The 16,365-nt window shown below is 30.9% G+C and overlaps 1 protein-coding gene and 1 pseudogene across 1 annotated transcript; both read right to left on the reverse strand.

Annotated features, from left to right (window-relative positions):
- The window catches only part of LOC110662179 (putative receptor-like protein kinase At3g47110), a 63,967-nt pseudogene extending 62,307 nt beyond the window's left edge, over positions 1-1,660 (reverse strand).
- An 8,916-nt stretch (positions 1,661-10,576) lies between these two features.
- On the reverse strand, positions 10,577-13,986 carry LOC110662211 (putative receptor-like protein kinase At3g47110). Its single transcript, XM_021821120.2, has 2 exons — positions 11,227-13,986; positions 10,577-11,148 (listed from the first exon to the last, which is right to left on the reverse strand). Exons 1-2 carry the CDS (start codon positions 13,907-13,909, stop codon positions 10,796-10,798), a joined length of 3,036 nt encoding a protein of 1,011 aa, XP_021676812.2. The 5' UTR covers positions 13,910-13,986; the 3' UTR covers positions 10,577-10,795.
- Positions 13,987-16,365: the final 2,379 nt, after the last annotated feature.

Below are 16,365 nucleotides of genomic sequence, written 5' to 3' on the forward strand. Positions count from 1 at the left end.
AACCCGGAAGGTCTAAGAGACTGAGTCAAGGCCTAGAGGCGACTCACGTCAGGTTTGTGCACAATAAACCTTAATTGAGCATTTTGTCATTGAAAAATTGATTTAGTATGATTTATGAAAATTTGGTGTTAATCATGAATTGTGTTGCCACTTTATGAACGAAACTATGACTTTCGAAATTTATTGGATTTCTCATGAATTATTTGAATAAAATGTTTGAAATAGATTTTTAATTCACACTTAGCATGACAGTGCCTTATTATTTCTCCTCCATTTATGGGGTGAGATCGATTATTTTCCTCCCTCTCTGGTTTACCAGTTGAGGTTATAGATCGGATGAGTACTCATTAGCTAGCTAGCCACCTCCCTCATTGATTTCGATTAGTGGGGTTGTAGATCGCTTTGTCGTGGTATACAACACGGCATTGATCGGAAATTTTGTGTCATGGCTTAAGTTGTGTATGAATTGGCAACACTATGTTTATTAAATTATTTGACCAAAATTGTGCTATAATGAGTTTTGATGATTTGTGTAATATTTAAATTGTGATTTATTAATGAATGTTTTATGTACTCTATTTCAAATTTTTATTGTGCACCGCTGAGTATTTTTATACTCAGCGATAGCTTATTTTACTGTCGCAGATAGGAGCAAGGAAAAAGCAGCAGAGTGAGCTGCTGAACTGGAAAAGCCTTTGCTGATTTTGTACGGGTATTATTTTATACCCAATGTAATTTAGTTTGATGTAAATAAATATTGTTCATATGTATTAATGTAAAGTTGAGCAATTGTATTTATAAATTGTAATAATATTATTTTTGGATTTTATGTCTGTAAGTTAAACTTGTGAATGTAAATTAGCTTTATTGAATGCAATATTGATGGAATTATTTTGAAATGGTTTGATTTGAGAATTTTGAGTTGAATTGAGATTATTTGGAGGTTGGGAGTTGTGAAAAATTTATTGGAAGTGTTTTTTTTTAGGTAATTGAAGAACTATTTTCTCAAAATATAGACAGCACTCTACCGAAATTTTTATAAAATTTGCGAAAAAATAAAAAATGACAAAAATTTTTACTAATTTTGAAACTTCAATTAAATGTTTTTAATTCCTACCAAAATGCTCACCACTTCCAAAATGTAAGAAAATGGTTTTAAAATCCCTTGTAGTATATTTAATGGATTACCGGTAAGCGAAGTACGATAATTTATTAGATGTACTACGGAATCATGTTACATCTTACGGAGGGGTAAGGTGTGACAAAAAAACAGAATAACAAACTGAAACTAAAAGCCTAAAAACTTGGACTTCTCCTATGATTCTGGTAACAACTTCAGCAGTTGCAGGTCCTAAGACACTGTCAACAGATTTCCTATATGTGGTGAATGAGTTTCTACCAAGCCTTGAGAGTTGAGATCCAAGGCCACAACCTTGTCAGGATGCCGCCTACCACATGAAACACCATGCCAATTGCAGAAGTGCAGTGAATCATTCCAAGAATTGAAGACTTGAAATGTGACTTGAAGTATGGCTTGTTTCAACGAGATCAATGCAAGTCAATCAGTCTCATTTTGCAAGCAAGTGGCTGGGTTGAACTTGAAGGAGCACAAGCAGCACCACAACAGAGGAATGCAAAAGGGCCACCATTTAGTTGCCATAGCTTCTTCAAGATTACAAGCCAATCTTTCGCAGTTCCGTGTCTGCCAATATTAGTTTTGATTTGAAATTCTGGTGCTAAGAACTGATGGTTAGGTTATGCTCCAATTTTTTGTTAATTGACTCTTGACTTATTAATTGACAAGATATGGCTCTTGTTTGATTTCAACTAATTTGAAATTGATGTGTATGATCCACATGAGTAGGACATTCCAATAAACAAAAACAAAGTAGTTGAAGGTTTTTTTTTTTTTTTTAATAACTAATAATAAGAAACAAAAATAATCTTTTTCATTTATTTTTTATAATCACTATGAAATTGTTCACCAGTTTTCTCTTTTGTCTTTTTGTTTGTTGTTTTGGATCAGATTGTTTTCTAATTGAGCATTCATTGATTGGATCAGTTAGTGACAAGACCTCTCGTCTATAGTTGATGGAGTTGTGATGTCAAAAAAAAAATAATTTTTTTTTATTTTTATAATAAAATATTAATATATATATATATATATTAAAAATTATTATTATTAATATACAAAAACAAAAAAGTAATTAGAAAAATTATATTTATTGTTATTATTATTACTATTATTATTATCATTATCATTACAAAAGATTGGGCTGTTTGAACTTAAATAGAAAGTTGTGGGTTAATTGTGATAAAAACTTAAGAATGAGTTTATTGGGACATGGACCAAAAGTTCAAGATAAAATTAAGCTTTCTTCTCAAAGCATGGAAAAGGTAAGAGAGAATTTTTTGCCAAATTATAAATTGCAAATCCAAATGTTTGTCCAAGTTTTAAGATGTGTTTTTAAGGTTCTTGAAGAGCCACAACTTTTGGAGGCAGTAGCAAAAAGTAGTTAGCTAATTTCTGAAACTAGCTTGCTAATTTTACTCGGATTCCACGTGGAAGTGAATTTAGCTAGCTAATGATAAAAACTCGGCGGCTAGCTAGCTTTACAAAATTTGCACAGTTGATTGTTTCATGAATTTTGAGATATACAATGACTATTTTTATGTCAGAACAATTTTTTTTTTTTGAATTAGACATATGTAAGCCTTCATTTTTAGACATTGTAACTTGAAGAAAGCCATTTAATTATTAGAGAAAAGTTGAGATCTTTAAGTGCTTTCATTCTTGAGCTAAAAACTATTCTTATTCTTATTTAGCAAATCATCTCTTTCGTCTTAAATAGCTATTTAATTTTGTAATTGTGAATTGAGAGCGACCTCAAATCAAAAGACATGCCTATATTTTCGTGTTATAAAAGGTTTTCAAGCACCTTGTGAAATTTGAGGAATGATTACGTGTAGAAACACTTGTGAATAGTTGGACAAGCCCTATTGGAAAACTTGTTGGTACAAAAGAAGCTTAACTCTTGCCCATGAAAAGAGTTCACTAATGGAAACAAAATCTCAAAAGGATACTTTGAGGAGTGAATGTAGTCTTAGGGTGTTGAACCATTATAAATCCTTGTGTTTGCTTCTCTCGTCTCCTTACTCTTAATTTTTAGCACTTGAACTTGTTCATTTTGATATATATGTATTGAGTTACTTTATTGGATGTTTTCTTAGTTATGTTTAAGGGTTTTTATGTATGATTGATGCTTATACTAAGTTGATTTATTATTTCTTGAGTTGTAAACATTATTGCCCTATTCTACCCCATATTATAGCTTCAAAACATATCATATTTTACTTGTTTGGTGCTACACATGATAGAATTAGTTGTTAATTATGGTTCTTCGCTGCAGATAATCACTGCATAAACATATACATAGAAGACTTGTTCGAATTGTTATACTTGTGCTAGTGTAAATAGAGAATTGAGTTGTAATTTTGGGATATAAATCAAATAGTATAAGAATTCCTTCTCCCCTTTCTTCTATTTTCTTCCCCCTTTCTTTTGTTTTCTGTTTGGGTTATGGCTCTACCACAATAATAGGTATCAAAGCTCAACGATTCTAAAGACCCGACTATTTGCTTCTTCAACAAAAATGGCAAAAAAAAAGCAGGTGATGGAAACCAGGAAATGCATGCAACCTTTGAGATGAGTTCTAAGACATTTGAATATTTTTATTAGAAGAATCAGTAGAGGAGCCAAGAAGTGAATCAGAAAATGGATAAATTCTTAGAATTACTAGCTTAAGAATTGGGTTTTTGTTGGAACCTAATTCAAACAGGATTGATTTAGTCTTCATAATATCCTTCAAGATTTTAGGGATAATAGCTTTTAAGGTTGTTGCATTTCAATTTTTAAAATAATAATCTAATCTTGACTAAGTGTTGAGATTTACATGGGATTTTATTGTATTTAGTTAGACTTTTGCTATATAAATAGCACAATTAATAATTTTTGGATTAATAGAGTTGTACAGATTGTTTCTTACTATTCAATAAAAATGTTCTTTATTTTTCTGCATTTATTTTTGTTTTAATAGTGGTATCAGAGCCTCAATGATCTTAAGGATAAGAGAAATCTTTAAACATAAATTTATCATGCATTATTGGAGAGAAGTGCTCTAAGAAAATTTGAAGTGCATCAATAATGAAGAAATTGGAGAGAAGTACTCCAAGAAGATCAAAAGCAAAGGTTGGTGAGAAGTGCATCAACAAATGGTGAGAAGTGCACCAAAATTATCGGCTGGAGAGAAGTGCTCCAACACTCAAAATTGTTGGCTGGAGAGAAGTGCTCCAATCACAATTAAAAAAAAAAAAGTTGTTTTGAGTCCATGTTTGAATTAAGGGAGAGAATGTTGGAACCTAATTCAAACAGGATTGATTTAGTCTTCATAATATCCTTCAAGATTTTAGGGATAATAGCTTTTAAGGTTGTTGCATTTCAATTTTTAAAATAATGATCTAATCTTGACTAAGTGTTGAGATTTACATGGGATTTTATTGTATTTAGTTAGACTTTTGCTATATAAATAGCACAATTAATAGTCTTTTGATTAATAGAGTTGTACAGATTTTTTCTTCCTATTCAATAAAAATGTTCTTTATTTTTTCGCATTTATTTTTGTTCTAATAGTCTTGCCATTACTGTCAACAGTTAAGGGTGCACAAATTTAGATTGTTTCAATCTTGAAGAAGAAGATCATAATTTCCATGGTGATAATGGTCTTGCCATTGACAAAGAAGGTTCTGCAAATTTTGGTTATTCCCATCTTAAAGAAGAAGATCATGAGGATAGTGATGGCAGTGAGGATCAAGTTCGCGCCCTCAAGCTAAATTCTTTCTTTCAAGGTTTAGCTGAAGGTAATGTGCATAAGTTTGAAAGGCCAATTCTAGTGGCTTCCAAGCATATCGATGAAGAACAATTTAATTAGCAGAAAAACTCTACGACATATGTGGTCCATGTGGAAGCTTCAATTCAAGAAGATTTTTTTTTCTTATTTTAAAGGCTATTTTTGATAAAGAAAGAAATGAACCACTAGAAGGAAGAAATTATGTCTGGTGATGTGATTTGGAATTGTAATCAAATAATCATTTGATTCGTAAAGAATATAGGTTTGAGATGTGGAGAAGGCAAAGGAAGAAGATGAATCTTGTCAATAGAGTACCTCAGCCATTAAGGTGTTTGTAATAATGTCTAAGTTGCCTTTCTTGAAATTGTGATGTCCAAATTCAGTAATTACGAGAAAAGTAAACTTGAATGACGATCTATTTTTCAATCTCAGTTCATTCTTGGGGACGAGGATGATCTAATTGGGGTGGGTAATGTTAGGATTATTATACCTGTGCTAGTATAAATAGAGAATTGAGTTGTAATTTTAGGATATCAACGAAACAATATAAGAATTCTATCTCTTCCTAAATTCTCTTTGTCCATCCCTCTCTCTCTCTCTCTCTCTATTTTGTTTCTCCCCTTCTTCGTCCTTCCTTCTGTTCTAAACCCCCCTTACCCCTATTCTCTGTTTAGGTTGCGGCTGTACTGCAACAGGAGCCTAGCTAAGATTTTTCAATAGGTTTCAAGTAAGAGCAAAAAAAAAAAAAAAAAACAAAAAAAAAAGTATAATCTAATTCACCCTCTTTTTGGACTCCATTTTTTGGGACGACGCTTGGTATCAGAGCCTACAATTTCAAGTGTATATATATATATATTATTAAGAAAAGTAATTTGTATTTATTTAATTTTTGAGTCCAATTTCAAATTGGTCAATTTCAAATCATGTCATACAAGTCATCAGGTTGATACTCAATTAAACCGCCAATTTTATAAATTATTAATATTTAGATTATTTTAAATTTTATATGAATTCAAATAAGTTGTGATTCACTTTGAATTGGGTAAATTCAAATAGGGTGAAAATTTATCATCTTTGACATCAACTGAGTTCTTAATGTGTTCATAAATATAATACTTATTCATGAATCTAATTAAACACATGAATTGAATAAATTCTCGTCCAGATAATTTAAATTAAAATAAAATGGTTTCTCTTATTTTAAATCATTCAATCCAAATATAGCATAAATGTAACATCCACCACATTTTGATGTCGGAATTTACGCTATTGATGAGAATTTAAGGTGAAACTTAGGGTTTCATGGATGGTGGACGAAGTGTGAAGAGTCTAAGTGTGTTATGAGTGTTTGATATTAGCTTGGTAAGTTGAGAATTAAGGCTTTGGAGTTAAAAATAAAAATGAAGAAAGAAGAACTTTTGACCTTCGAAATCCTCTCTTCCGGCTACAAAAAATGCTTTGGGTGTCAGAGGTATATAGACCTAGATAGACGAAAATTCGTGTAAAGTTCACCATTTTTCTCTATCCAGGTACAATGACACTCCAGGCTCCCATTCTCTTATGTGATTTCTCTTCTTGAGTAGATTTTGACAAGATTAAATATTTTTTCTTATGTTTTAGAGTATATGTGAGAGTTAAGGTGTTTCAAGGGGAAGTTTTTCCATGCAAATCAAAGTCTAGGAGTTTAATCTTCAAAGAGGTAACTTTCTCTTACACAAAAAGCTACTTTTCCCTCGATAGCTTGATTTCATATGTTTGAAGAAAGAAAAGTGTAAGGTGTTAATTTCTTAAAGAGGATGGGTCTCTTTTAGTGAAGTTATGCATGTAACATGTTTAAGTTGATGCATGTCATGTTTTGGTTGCTTATAGTTAGTTGTAGTGTTAATGTTAAAGATAGGAATTGAATAAAGGTGTTATGCTTTGGAATTTTGGTTTCAATTATTTAGAACTTGGTTAATGGTTTGAGTTTTGTTATGGATCTTAAGGAATTGGGTGATGCATGTTGAATTTTTAAGTTTGAAAGAGTTGGTTCTTGAGTTTCTTGCATGTATATATGTTGAGTTGAGTTTTTGGAGCTTTAGATAAGAGTTTATGTATTTTGGAAATGGGAAGTTGCTACAGAGTTTGAATTGGGAATTCTGGAAATTTCCAATTTTGGCTACTGAAATCCATTGGTTTGGCTGCAGAAAATCATTGTTTCAGTAGCTGGAGTAGTTACTACTTTGCAAGGGCATTTGAAGTTCAGGACTTTGACAGCCAAAGTTACTTCTGCCTGCCCATTTTTCCTTTTTCATTCCAAGGGTGGAAAAGCCAATTTCATGTATAGAAATGACCTAAAATTGATGCTATGATATGTATATAGAGTTTTAGAAGTTTAGATAACTCATTAGGATCCGTCTGTTATAGGATCGGATGTGAGAAACCCAGAAAGTTGCAGTTAAGGAACAGCTATCAATTCCTGTTTTAGGTGTTAATAAGCTACAAGAGGTAAGTAACACTAACTTAATGAATGCTAAATTTTTTTAAATTAATTATAATGAAACTCATGTCCATTCACATGCATCATTTCATGATATTATTAGGTTATATGTATCTAGAATATGAATAAGTTGCATTACTGCATAATTAATTATTAATGATCGATAGATGTTCAATGACCCACTGATTTTTCCTATGTTATGGATATGTTATAATAAGGCATGATATGATGTGGTAAAACCAGATGAGGCCTAATAAGCTCTTGGATCACTATTATGATAGAGGAAGACTCGAGGAGTTTCTTTATAAGCCAGGCACATTGGTTATGTTATGTATTAAGAGGAAGTCCTAGAAAGCATCTTTATGAGCTGGGCTAATTAGTTATGGGAAATCATTGGTGACAAGTCTATCTTATGTGAATTATTTGTGTTATATAAAATCATGTGATTGATGCATTGCATATATATGAATTGAATAATATGATAAATGAAGTATAATATCTGTTAGTTTACTCACTAAGCTTCCCTAAAGCTTAACCCTTTCCCTTAACTCCAGGCGTAGAACAACAGGAATAGAGGAATCAACAGAGAAGATAACTTTGTAGTGGCTTAGCATTGTTAATGTATGTTATGAAGTTTTGTTAGACATGTAATTTAACAATTTACTACTGTGCTTTGGCTGTAGATTGTTGTAAGTTATGTAATGTAAAATATATGTATGAACTTTATGTTCTCTCACACTCTAAGCACTCTGTTATGATTATGCATGATTAAAAAGACTATACTTTAACTTTCTTTATTGTTTACGAAAATGCTCAAATTTTAGAGCTATCTTCAAATAAAATAATAAAGGTCTGTGTATGGAAAGTTAGAGTATAGTTGTTGAGTTGCTTTGAGTTATTGATTTGAATGGAATAAATAAATATTTTCAACAGGTTTAGACTTGCTGTGAATTCGGATAGCCTTAAACTCTAGCGCGGGTATCAGCCTCTAATTGGGTTGTTACAATAAAATTTTGTAAAAATCATTTATACCAAATGCAATCTATATAAGTTGAAAAATAAGAAAAATCAAATGCTATTTAGCATTACTGGGCAACTTTATGTTACATAGCATCTATATAAACATAATAAGGCTAGTCTCAAAATGAACTTCACCAAAGAATGACAAGTGATGCTCTATTAGTTTTTTTTTTTTTTTTTATTTGTCCATTTGCCCCTATTCTCCCAACAATTTTACAACATCAATTGATGACATATAATAACATGTAAATACTAATAGACCTACCAGGCATTTTATAAAAAAAATTATGATAATAGTTACAATTTAATTAATACTAGAAAAACTAAGATCCATAGTTATAAATTATACAAACAAAAGCCACCTTTTATCATCCACTAAAATTATAAAATTATGTACTTAATTCCTAAATAAAAAAAATTATTACAATAGTTACAATTTAATTAATATTAAGAAAACTAAAAGTCAAGGTCATAAACTATATAAATCAATATCACAGATCGAAAATTAAATTAGTCGCCTCCTAATACAAAAAAAAAAAAGATACAATATCCAATTAAGATTTTCTCTCAAACTTGCCAAAAGATACTTTAGTAGCCAATGCATTAGAAGAAGATGAACAATTTACAAAAATATCACTAAGGTAATCTTCATCTTATAAGAATTTATTATATACATTTTATTGGTATCATATTATTTATTCTCTATATTCATTTTCAAAATTTATATTTGTTCTTCGTATTTATTTTTCTATATATTCACAATTTTCTTGGAGGGGGAGGTTTTCCTCTCTCATTTTCAATCTCTTTCTGATTGGGTATTTGTCCTTTGTCTCCTCTCTCCTTTAGAGAGAGTCAAAATATTAATAGGGATGAGTAGTATTTGGTTCAAAAAAAATATGACCTAATCGAATTTAGTTCAGTTTTTATAAAAATTTGATCCGATTTGATTTAGTTTTGATTTGTATATATTTCAATTTATTCAGTTTGATTTGATTTTGAAAAAAATTTTGTCGAAATAAATTGAATTTGAAAAGAAATACAACACCTTCCTTATGTTATAGCTTGGTGGCAATTTACCTGTTTAGGGATTAAGAGGTCCTGGTTTTGAGACCCAGCAGCATACTTTTTTTTTTTTTTTGAACTTTTACAAAACCTTTAAACTAAGCCATCCATCTCTTAGAAATAATCTTAGCCCTCCAGTCCATCATATATATAATCATTCTTGGGAAGAACCCTGTATCTTCTTCTAATATTATACTTGCCCCGCCACTCACCCTCCTCATCTGTTTTCTTCTTTTGCTATTTGTTTTCTCTCTCATTTTGCTTTCTGATCACTTCTTCCTTTCGTAAAATATTAGTTTCTTTTCTTCCTTCATTAGCTTCGCACTTCATTTCTTCCATTATTTTCTACTATGCATAGCTTTGCATCACTGCATGTTCTTCCAACCTTAGGGCCCAATGCCTCGCAGTGCTATAGCACCAACGCCATAGCGCCGCAGCACTTGCATCGCAGCCTAAACTCCTCCATTTCTTTGTTCCTTTATTTTTTAATTTATTTTCTGCAATATGTAATTTTGATCTTATTATATTGAGTTGGATGATTCTGATTTTGAGTTAAATGTGTTAATGAAAATTTTGTTTTTGATTATTTTGTTTTAGATATTTAATTGAATTTATGATTGTGTATTTTTAAATTGAACATTAAAGCAAATGGAGATTAAAAAATTAAATATGTACATCGAATAGAATTTATTTATTTCGATTTAGTTTGATTCAATAGTATATGTAGTTTAATTCAATTTTATTTTTAATTTTAAATGAAATTAAGTATTTATTTTTTTGAAAACCGAATCAAATGCTCACCCTACAAAATAATACTAAAAAATTTTTTGAAGACTAAAAAATAACTAAAATTGCTAATCAAACTTATTTTATATGTGAAAATTAAATGATAGAAATATTTTAAAACCATAATTTAATTCACAAAATTTTCTTTTAAATTTGAAAAAATAATTGAAAGATAATTTTCAGGTATAACATTTGCTATTGCCAGCCGCATAAATTCTAAATAAAATCTCCCATGAAAAGGGGTCAATTAAATCAAAGATCAAATAAATTTTAAATCACATTTATAAATCCAAAATTTCTTTATGAATCTAACTAACTATCATTCAAATAATTTCAATGAAAATTAAATAAATTTTCTTATGTCTAATCACAAAACACATCATAAAATTTTATTGTATTCACTTATACAAAACATTTCCTGAAAATAAGCAAAAGCATAAGTTGTTCAGCACACACATAGTTTAAGTTCGTAGTTTGGAATTGCAAAATTAAGCTACTAAATTAAATGCGAGAGGTGCTTGGAACTCTGGTGTGCGTTTCTTCACCCCTGATTCAGACTTTCCTTGAGATAAGAGCACCTGATCTTTATCAATTCACTTATTACATCTCTCATTTTCATTCTTTCTCCTGGTTGTTCCACTGAACATGCAACTCCAATTCTCATTACAGAGAGGATGCAATCTTTGAAACTCCCTCCTCCATCTTCAAATGCAATTCTTGGATCCACAATCTCCATCACTCTATCAGGCAAATTTGTTTCAACAAAAGTATGAAGATTTAGATCATCTTTAAAAGATTCATCAATTGGCTTCTTTCCAGTAAACATCTCCAATAGAAGAATCGCATAGCTATATACATCCCCTTCTTTAGAAACAGGATCGCCCAACCCATACTCTGCAAATAGATACAATACAAAGTATGAAGCAACATAGCTTTTTCTTTTTACAGATTATAAAAGAGAAAGAACGGTACCTGGAGCAACATAGCCAATAGATCCCTTGATTGCTGTAGAACTGCTTTGATACCGATGGACCTCACCAGAAATTGATGAGACAATCTTAGCCAGGCCAAAATCTCCAATATGGGCGGTCATCTCCTCATCTAGAAGAACATTACTTGGCTTCAGATCACCATGTATAATTGTTGATGAGCTACCATTGTGAAGATACTCTATTGCAGTTGCAATATCAATGGCAATGTTTAGTCTGTCTATTAGTTTCAGATTTCCTGATTCTCCTTCTTGTCCATCTTCTCCTACATTGCGACCATGCAGCCATTTCTCCAGGTTCCCATTCACCATGAATTCATATATCAGAGCTTTGAAATCATAGCCTTCAAAGTCAATGCTAGAGCAGACGCTCAATAGCTTCAGAAGATTTCGATGCCTGATGGTTCTAAGAGCTTGGCATTCAGACATGAAACTATTTGAAGCTCCTCTTCTTTGCAGGTTTAGCACTTTGACCGCCACTTCTATGCCTACTTGCTCAAGAAATCCTTTATAAACAGATCCATAGCTTCCCACACCAATTATATTGGCCAAAGAGAATCCGTCTGTGGCTTTTAGGAGTTCTGCATAGGATATTCTCAGAAACTGATGCTCAAATGATGGCATGGAAATATTCTTCTTTCTGGAAATTCTTTTCCGATGCCAGAAAATTAAGGAACACACCAACAGACCGAAAAATATAGCTGCAACAACAACTGGGATTGTCACTTTCAGTGCAAGGGAGAGGTTGTTTTTCTTGGAGTTTGTGATAAGGCAGGAAGGAAGCTTCATTTCAGTGATACCTCCACATAGATCATTGTTTCCCATCAAAGAAACAGCACTTGCATTTAGAAAGATTCCGCGTTTTGGAACCATACCGTGAAGTTGATTAAAAGACAGATTCAAATACTTCAGCCCTCGTAGCTGAGTTAAAGAATCTGGAATTCCCCCTGAAAAATTGTTGCGTGAAATGTCCAGCTCTAGTAAACCCTGTAAAGCAGATAAAACCTGAGGTATCTCTCCATCAAATGAATTTCCCTGCAGGCGAAGCAGTTCTAAACTCGAACACTTGCCAATTGTGCTTGGAACAATTCCAAATAATCTATTATCAGATAAATCCAACTGTGCTAGATTTTGCAGCAAACCGATTTCTGATGGTACAGGACCAGTGAGTCCATTACCAGATAAATCGAGTAATATTGAAAGGGATTGAAGGCCGATAACCTCTGGAGGTATGGAACCACTGAGACTATTATGAGAGAGATCCAACACGATCAAGTTACGACAGGTTGCAAGACTTGCGGGTATGCTTCCATTGAAATTGTTGAACTTCATGAAGACAAAACTCAGAAAAGATAAATATCTAATTGAAGATGGAATTATTCCTGTGAACTTGTTATTCTCCAAAACCAAATATTCCAAACGTCCAAGTTTCTCAAAATCAACAAGCACAGGGCCAGTGAGATAATTACTGCTAAGATCGAAGAATCTCAGATTAGGGAGGTTCACAATACCCAAGGGAATCGCGTTATGTAGCTGATTTTCGGACAGAGATAAAACCTGCACGTGTTTGGAGAGATTGGCCACGGAATTGGGCAGGGTTCCTTTGAGAAAATTTGATGACAAATCGATATATGTCAAAATGGTGCAATTAGTTAAAGAATTAAACAAACTCAAGTCATCTTGCAGTTGATTCTGGGCAAATTCAAGATACATAAGATGCTGCAGCATTCCGAATTCTTTGGGAACTAAGCCAGAAAATCTATTAGACTGAATGGAAATTTCTTTAAGGGCAGATGCATTTGACAATGAAATTGGGATGGGTCCAGTAAATCTATTGTCTGAAAATCTAAGGGCTCTCAGATTTGGAAGAGTGAGGCCTATATCCGAAGGGAGTCTTCCATGCAGTTGGTTATTGTCCACTGATATTTCGGAAATGCTGGAGATGTTGAAGAGACCAGGAGGAATCTCGCCAGTTACATTAATATCTGTAAACGCCAAATTTTCTAAGTTCCCAAGACGAGAGATTTCCTCTGGAATCTGTCCTTTCAAATCATTTTCTCCTAGAAAGATTTGCCATAGGGATGAGAGATTCCCAATGGAGGGTGGAATACTTCCTGTAAGTTTATTTCTGCCCAATCCTAGAGCTCCGAGTTTTCGTAAAGAGTCAAGCTCGGCAGGGATGTTCCCCACCAGCCTGTTGTCAATGAGATCAAGAAACTTGAGGTTTGAACAATGAGATAAGTTGGTGGGTATATTACCTTGGAATGAATTATTGCTGAGGATTAAATATCGTAGGCGGCGCAGTCGACCAATCTCCTGTGGGATTTGGCCATGGAAGCTATTATTTTGGAAATTCATTAGCCTGAGAAATGAGAGATTTCCTACATAAGGTGACAGTGATCCCACCAAGTCTTGAGAGTTGAGGTTCAAGGCCACGACCCTGTCAGGATGCCGCCTACCACATGAAACGCCATGCCAATTGCAGTGGTGCAACGAATCATTCCAAGAATTCAAGACTTGAAATCTGTCTTGAAGTATGGCTTTTTTGAAGGAGATCAAAGCAAGTCGATCAGTCTCATTTTGCAAGCAAGTGGCTGGGTTGAACTTGAAGGAGCACAAGCACGACCACATCAAAGGTATGTAAAAGCTCAACCACTTAATTGCCATAGCTTCTTCAGAACTACGAGCTATGCTTTTGGATCAGTTGTAGCTCTGCAGGACTAATGTAGAATTTGTTTATATATTTTCTATGGATATTTTTGAATTTAGAAAAATATTTTAGAATTAAACCTTTGCTTTCCGTATTATGGCCTCAAAGTCATGGCTGTCTGTTTTCAAGCTCATTATGAATGGACCGTTTAATTGAAAATGGACGCAATGCTAATAATATGATGGAATTCATTTTGAAATCCAAATTTTTGTATTTAGAATAAAAAAAATAAATTTTAATTAACATTTTATATTGAATTATTTACATGGAATAACAGTGATAAAATATAATTTCTCCCCTGCGTTCGCCAGTGGACTTGACTATTGACTAGCTACTTGACCTGCTTCTTCTACCTTGTAAGACCAAGACATGGTTCATTATAAGGGCTCTTGTATACCCAAGCATTTCAGTGAGCCCAATTTCCACTACTATTCTAATTATTGTATATGCTCCCATAGAAAATTTTAGTTTTTTTCTTAATTTTAAAAATGTGTGAAACGATATATTTAGAGAAAGGATACAAACATATTAAATAATTTCTCATATGCCATAAAGCTGCAAAAATCTAATTTAAAGGTGCGATAACTTGAAATTTGATCAATTGCATTAAAAAAAATAAAAATAAAAAATCTATTACATCAAGATGTCTAATTTCTCCTAGTTGGTCCCTTGGTGGACGGACTAAGCATGCATAAAGCCAAAAGCAAGTCAAGGTAGTGCTTTTTATCCATCCACTTACAGCTCCTTCTCGGAATTGAGAGTGAACCTTTGAGAAGCTTCTAGGATGGTGGGCGAAGTCGATAGCAATTGCCAAGTCGTGCTTTCTATCCATTCACTGATAAGTCTTTGCGGGATCTCATATTAACCGTAAAATATGTATATATATGAGTTATATAAAAATAAAATTTTTGTTAAGATTATTCATAATTTTAATAACGATTTATTTCTATTATTAATATATGTATGTATTCTATTTAGTTAAACTTATCCATTCCTAAATTTTTTTTTAAAAGAAAGCTATAAATTAAAAAAATAATAATAATTGTCAATTAATAGGTTTATAATATTTCATACATCTATTTATATAAAATTAATTTTTTTTATTCAATCAAATATTTAATCTTTTAATAATAATTTTATAATTATTTTAATCAAATAGTTTTAATAGTAATTTTATAATTATATTGGGGATTTTTTTATCCTATTTTTCTCCATATATATATAAAATAAATGTTATTTATTGTATATTATAAGTTTGTAAAAAATTAGAACAATTAATAATGAAATAGTAGAAGAAAGATTCGGTACTTAAAGTTTTTATTAATTTAATTTTAATAAATAAAATAACTTTTAATGAATTAGTAGGGTTAATATTATAGAATTATTATATTAGAAATTATAATAGATTTTTTTTATAGGTCAAATCATTACTAAAATAATATTAAAATTTTAATTTATATTAAATATATTAATATTTAAATTAAAATTATTTATAAATTTAGTAAAAAAACATGTCCTTTGCTAAAGATTATTAGCAACAGGTTAATATGGATATTCTTCCATTGCTAAAAGTATATTGTCATTAAAAATTATTATCGATTATTTAATTTGAATTAATTATTATTAATAAATATTATTAGCAATGAATTCATATATCTGACACCATAAATACATTTTTATCATACATTTTTTTCAGTATTTTTATAAATAATATGAATAGTAAAGGGTTTTTTTTTGTCAAACCTACTATCCGCCCTTTACAAATTTATCTATATTATTATGGATAAATAATATTATGTAATTTAAAGAATTAATTTTAGGGAAAAAAAATAGTTTTTTGGATTTTTGTTTTTGTTGGCTATTTTTTTAAAAAATTTTACCTCGATTTTTAAAGTATTAATACCCATAATCAGAATTGATTTAATTCAGCTAATATTACGTAATTTTCACCATTAATCTCCATTTCAATCAATTGACATATTATACTTTTTATCATAGATTTATTTCAATTGTCACTATTTAATAAAAATAATAAATATTTAAAATCAAGCAAAATTTTATAAAAATTAAAGAATTGTTATAATTAATGGCAAAAATTTTTTTATAAAAATTAAATTTTTATTCTCAAGGCTAATTTAAATTCTTTTAAAAAATTATGAATAATAAAAAAAATTGAGAGCAGAAAATATTATACCTTAGGTAAAATAAAAGATATTATTAATAAATAAAAATACATCTTGTTTACTTAAATATATATCACTAGAATATAAAGAGAGTGTATTTTTTAAATATTCACATAATTTTAGTTTAGACCCTTACTTTAATTTTTTTTTCTTAATTTTATTATGTTATTATATTTACACATTTTATTAGCTAATTAGCATGAAATTTTTTTAAAAAAATTAGATATAAA

The sequence above is a fragment of the Hevea brasiliensis genome, chromosome 12 (assembly GCF_030052815.1).
Source record: "Hevea brasiliensis isolate MT/VB/25A 57/8 chromosome 12, ASM3005281v1, whole genome shotgun sequence".
In the NCBI taxonomy this organism is placed as follows: Eukaryota; Viridiplantae; Streptophyta; class Magnoliopsida; order Malpighiales; family Euphorbiaceae; genus Hevea; species Hevea brasiliensis.

Bases quoted from the DNA above. Each gene is read 5' to 3' on its own strand.
- LOC110662211 (XM_021821120.2), bottom strand. From the start codon at position 13,909: ATGGCAATTAAGTGGTTGAGCTTTTACATACCTTTGATGTGGTCGTGC. The intron at 11,149-11,226 runs GTACCGTTCTTT...ATCTATTTGCAG, and splicing joins TATTGGCTATGTTGCTCCAG to AGTATGGGTTGGGCGATCCT.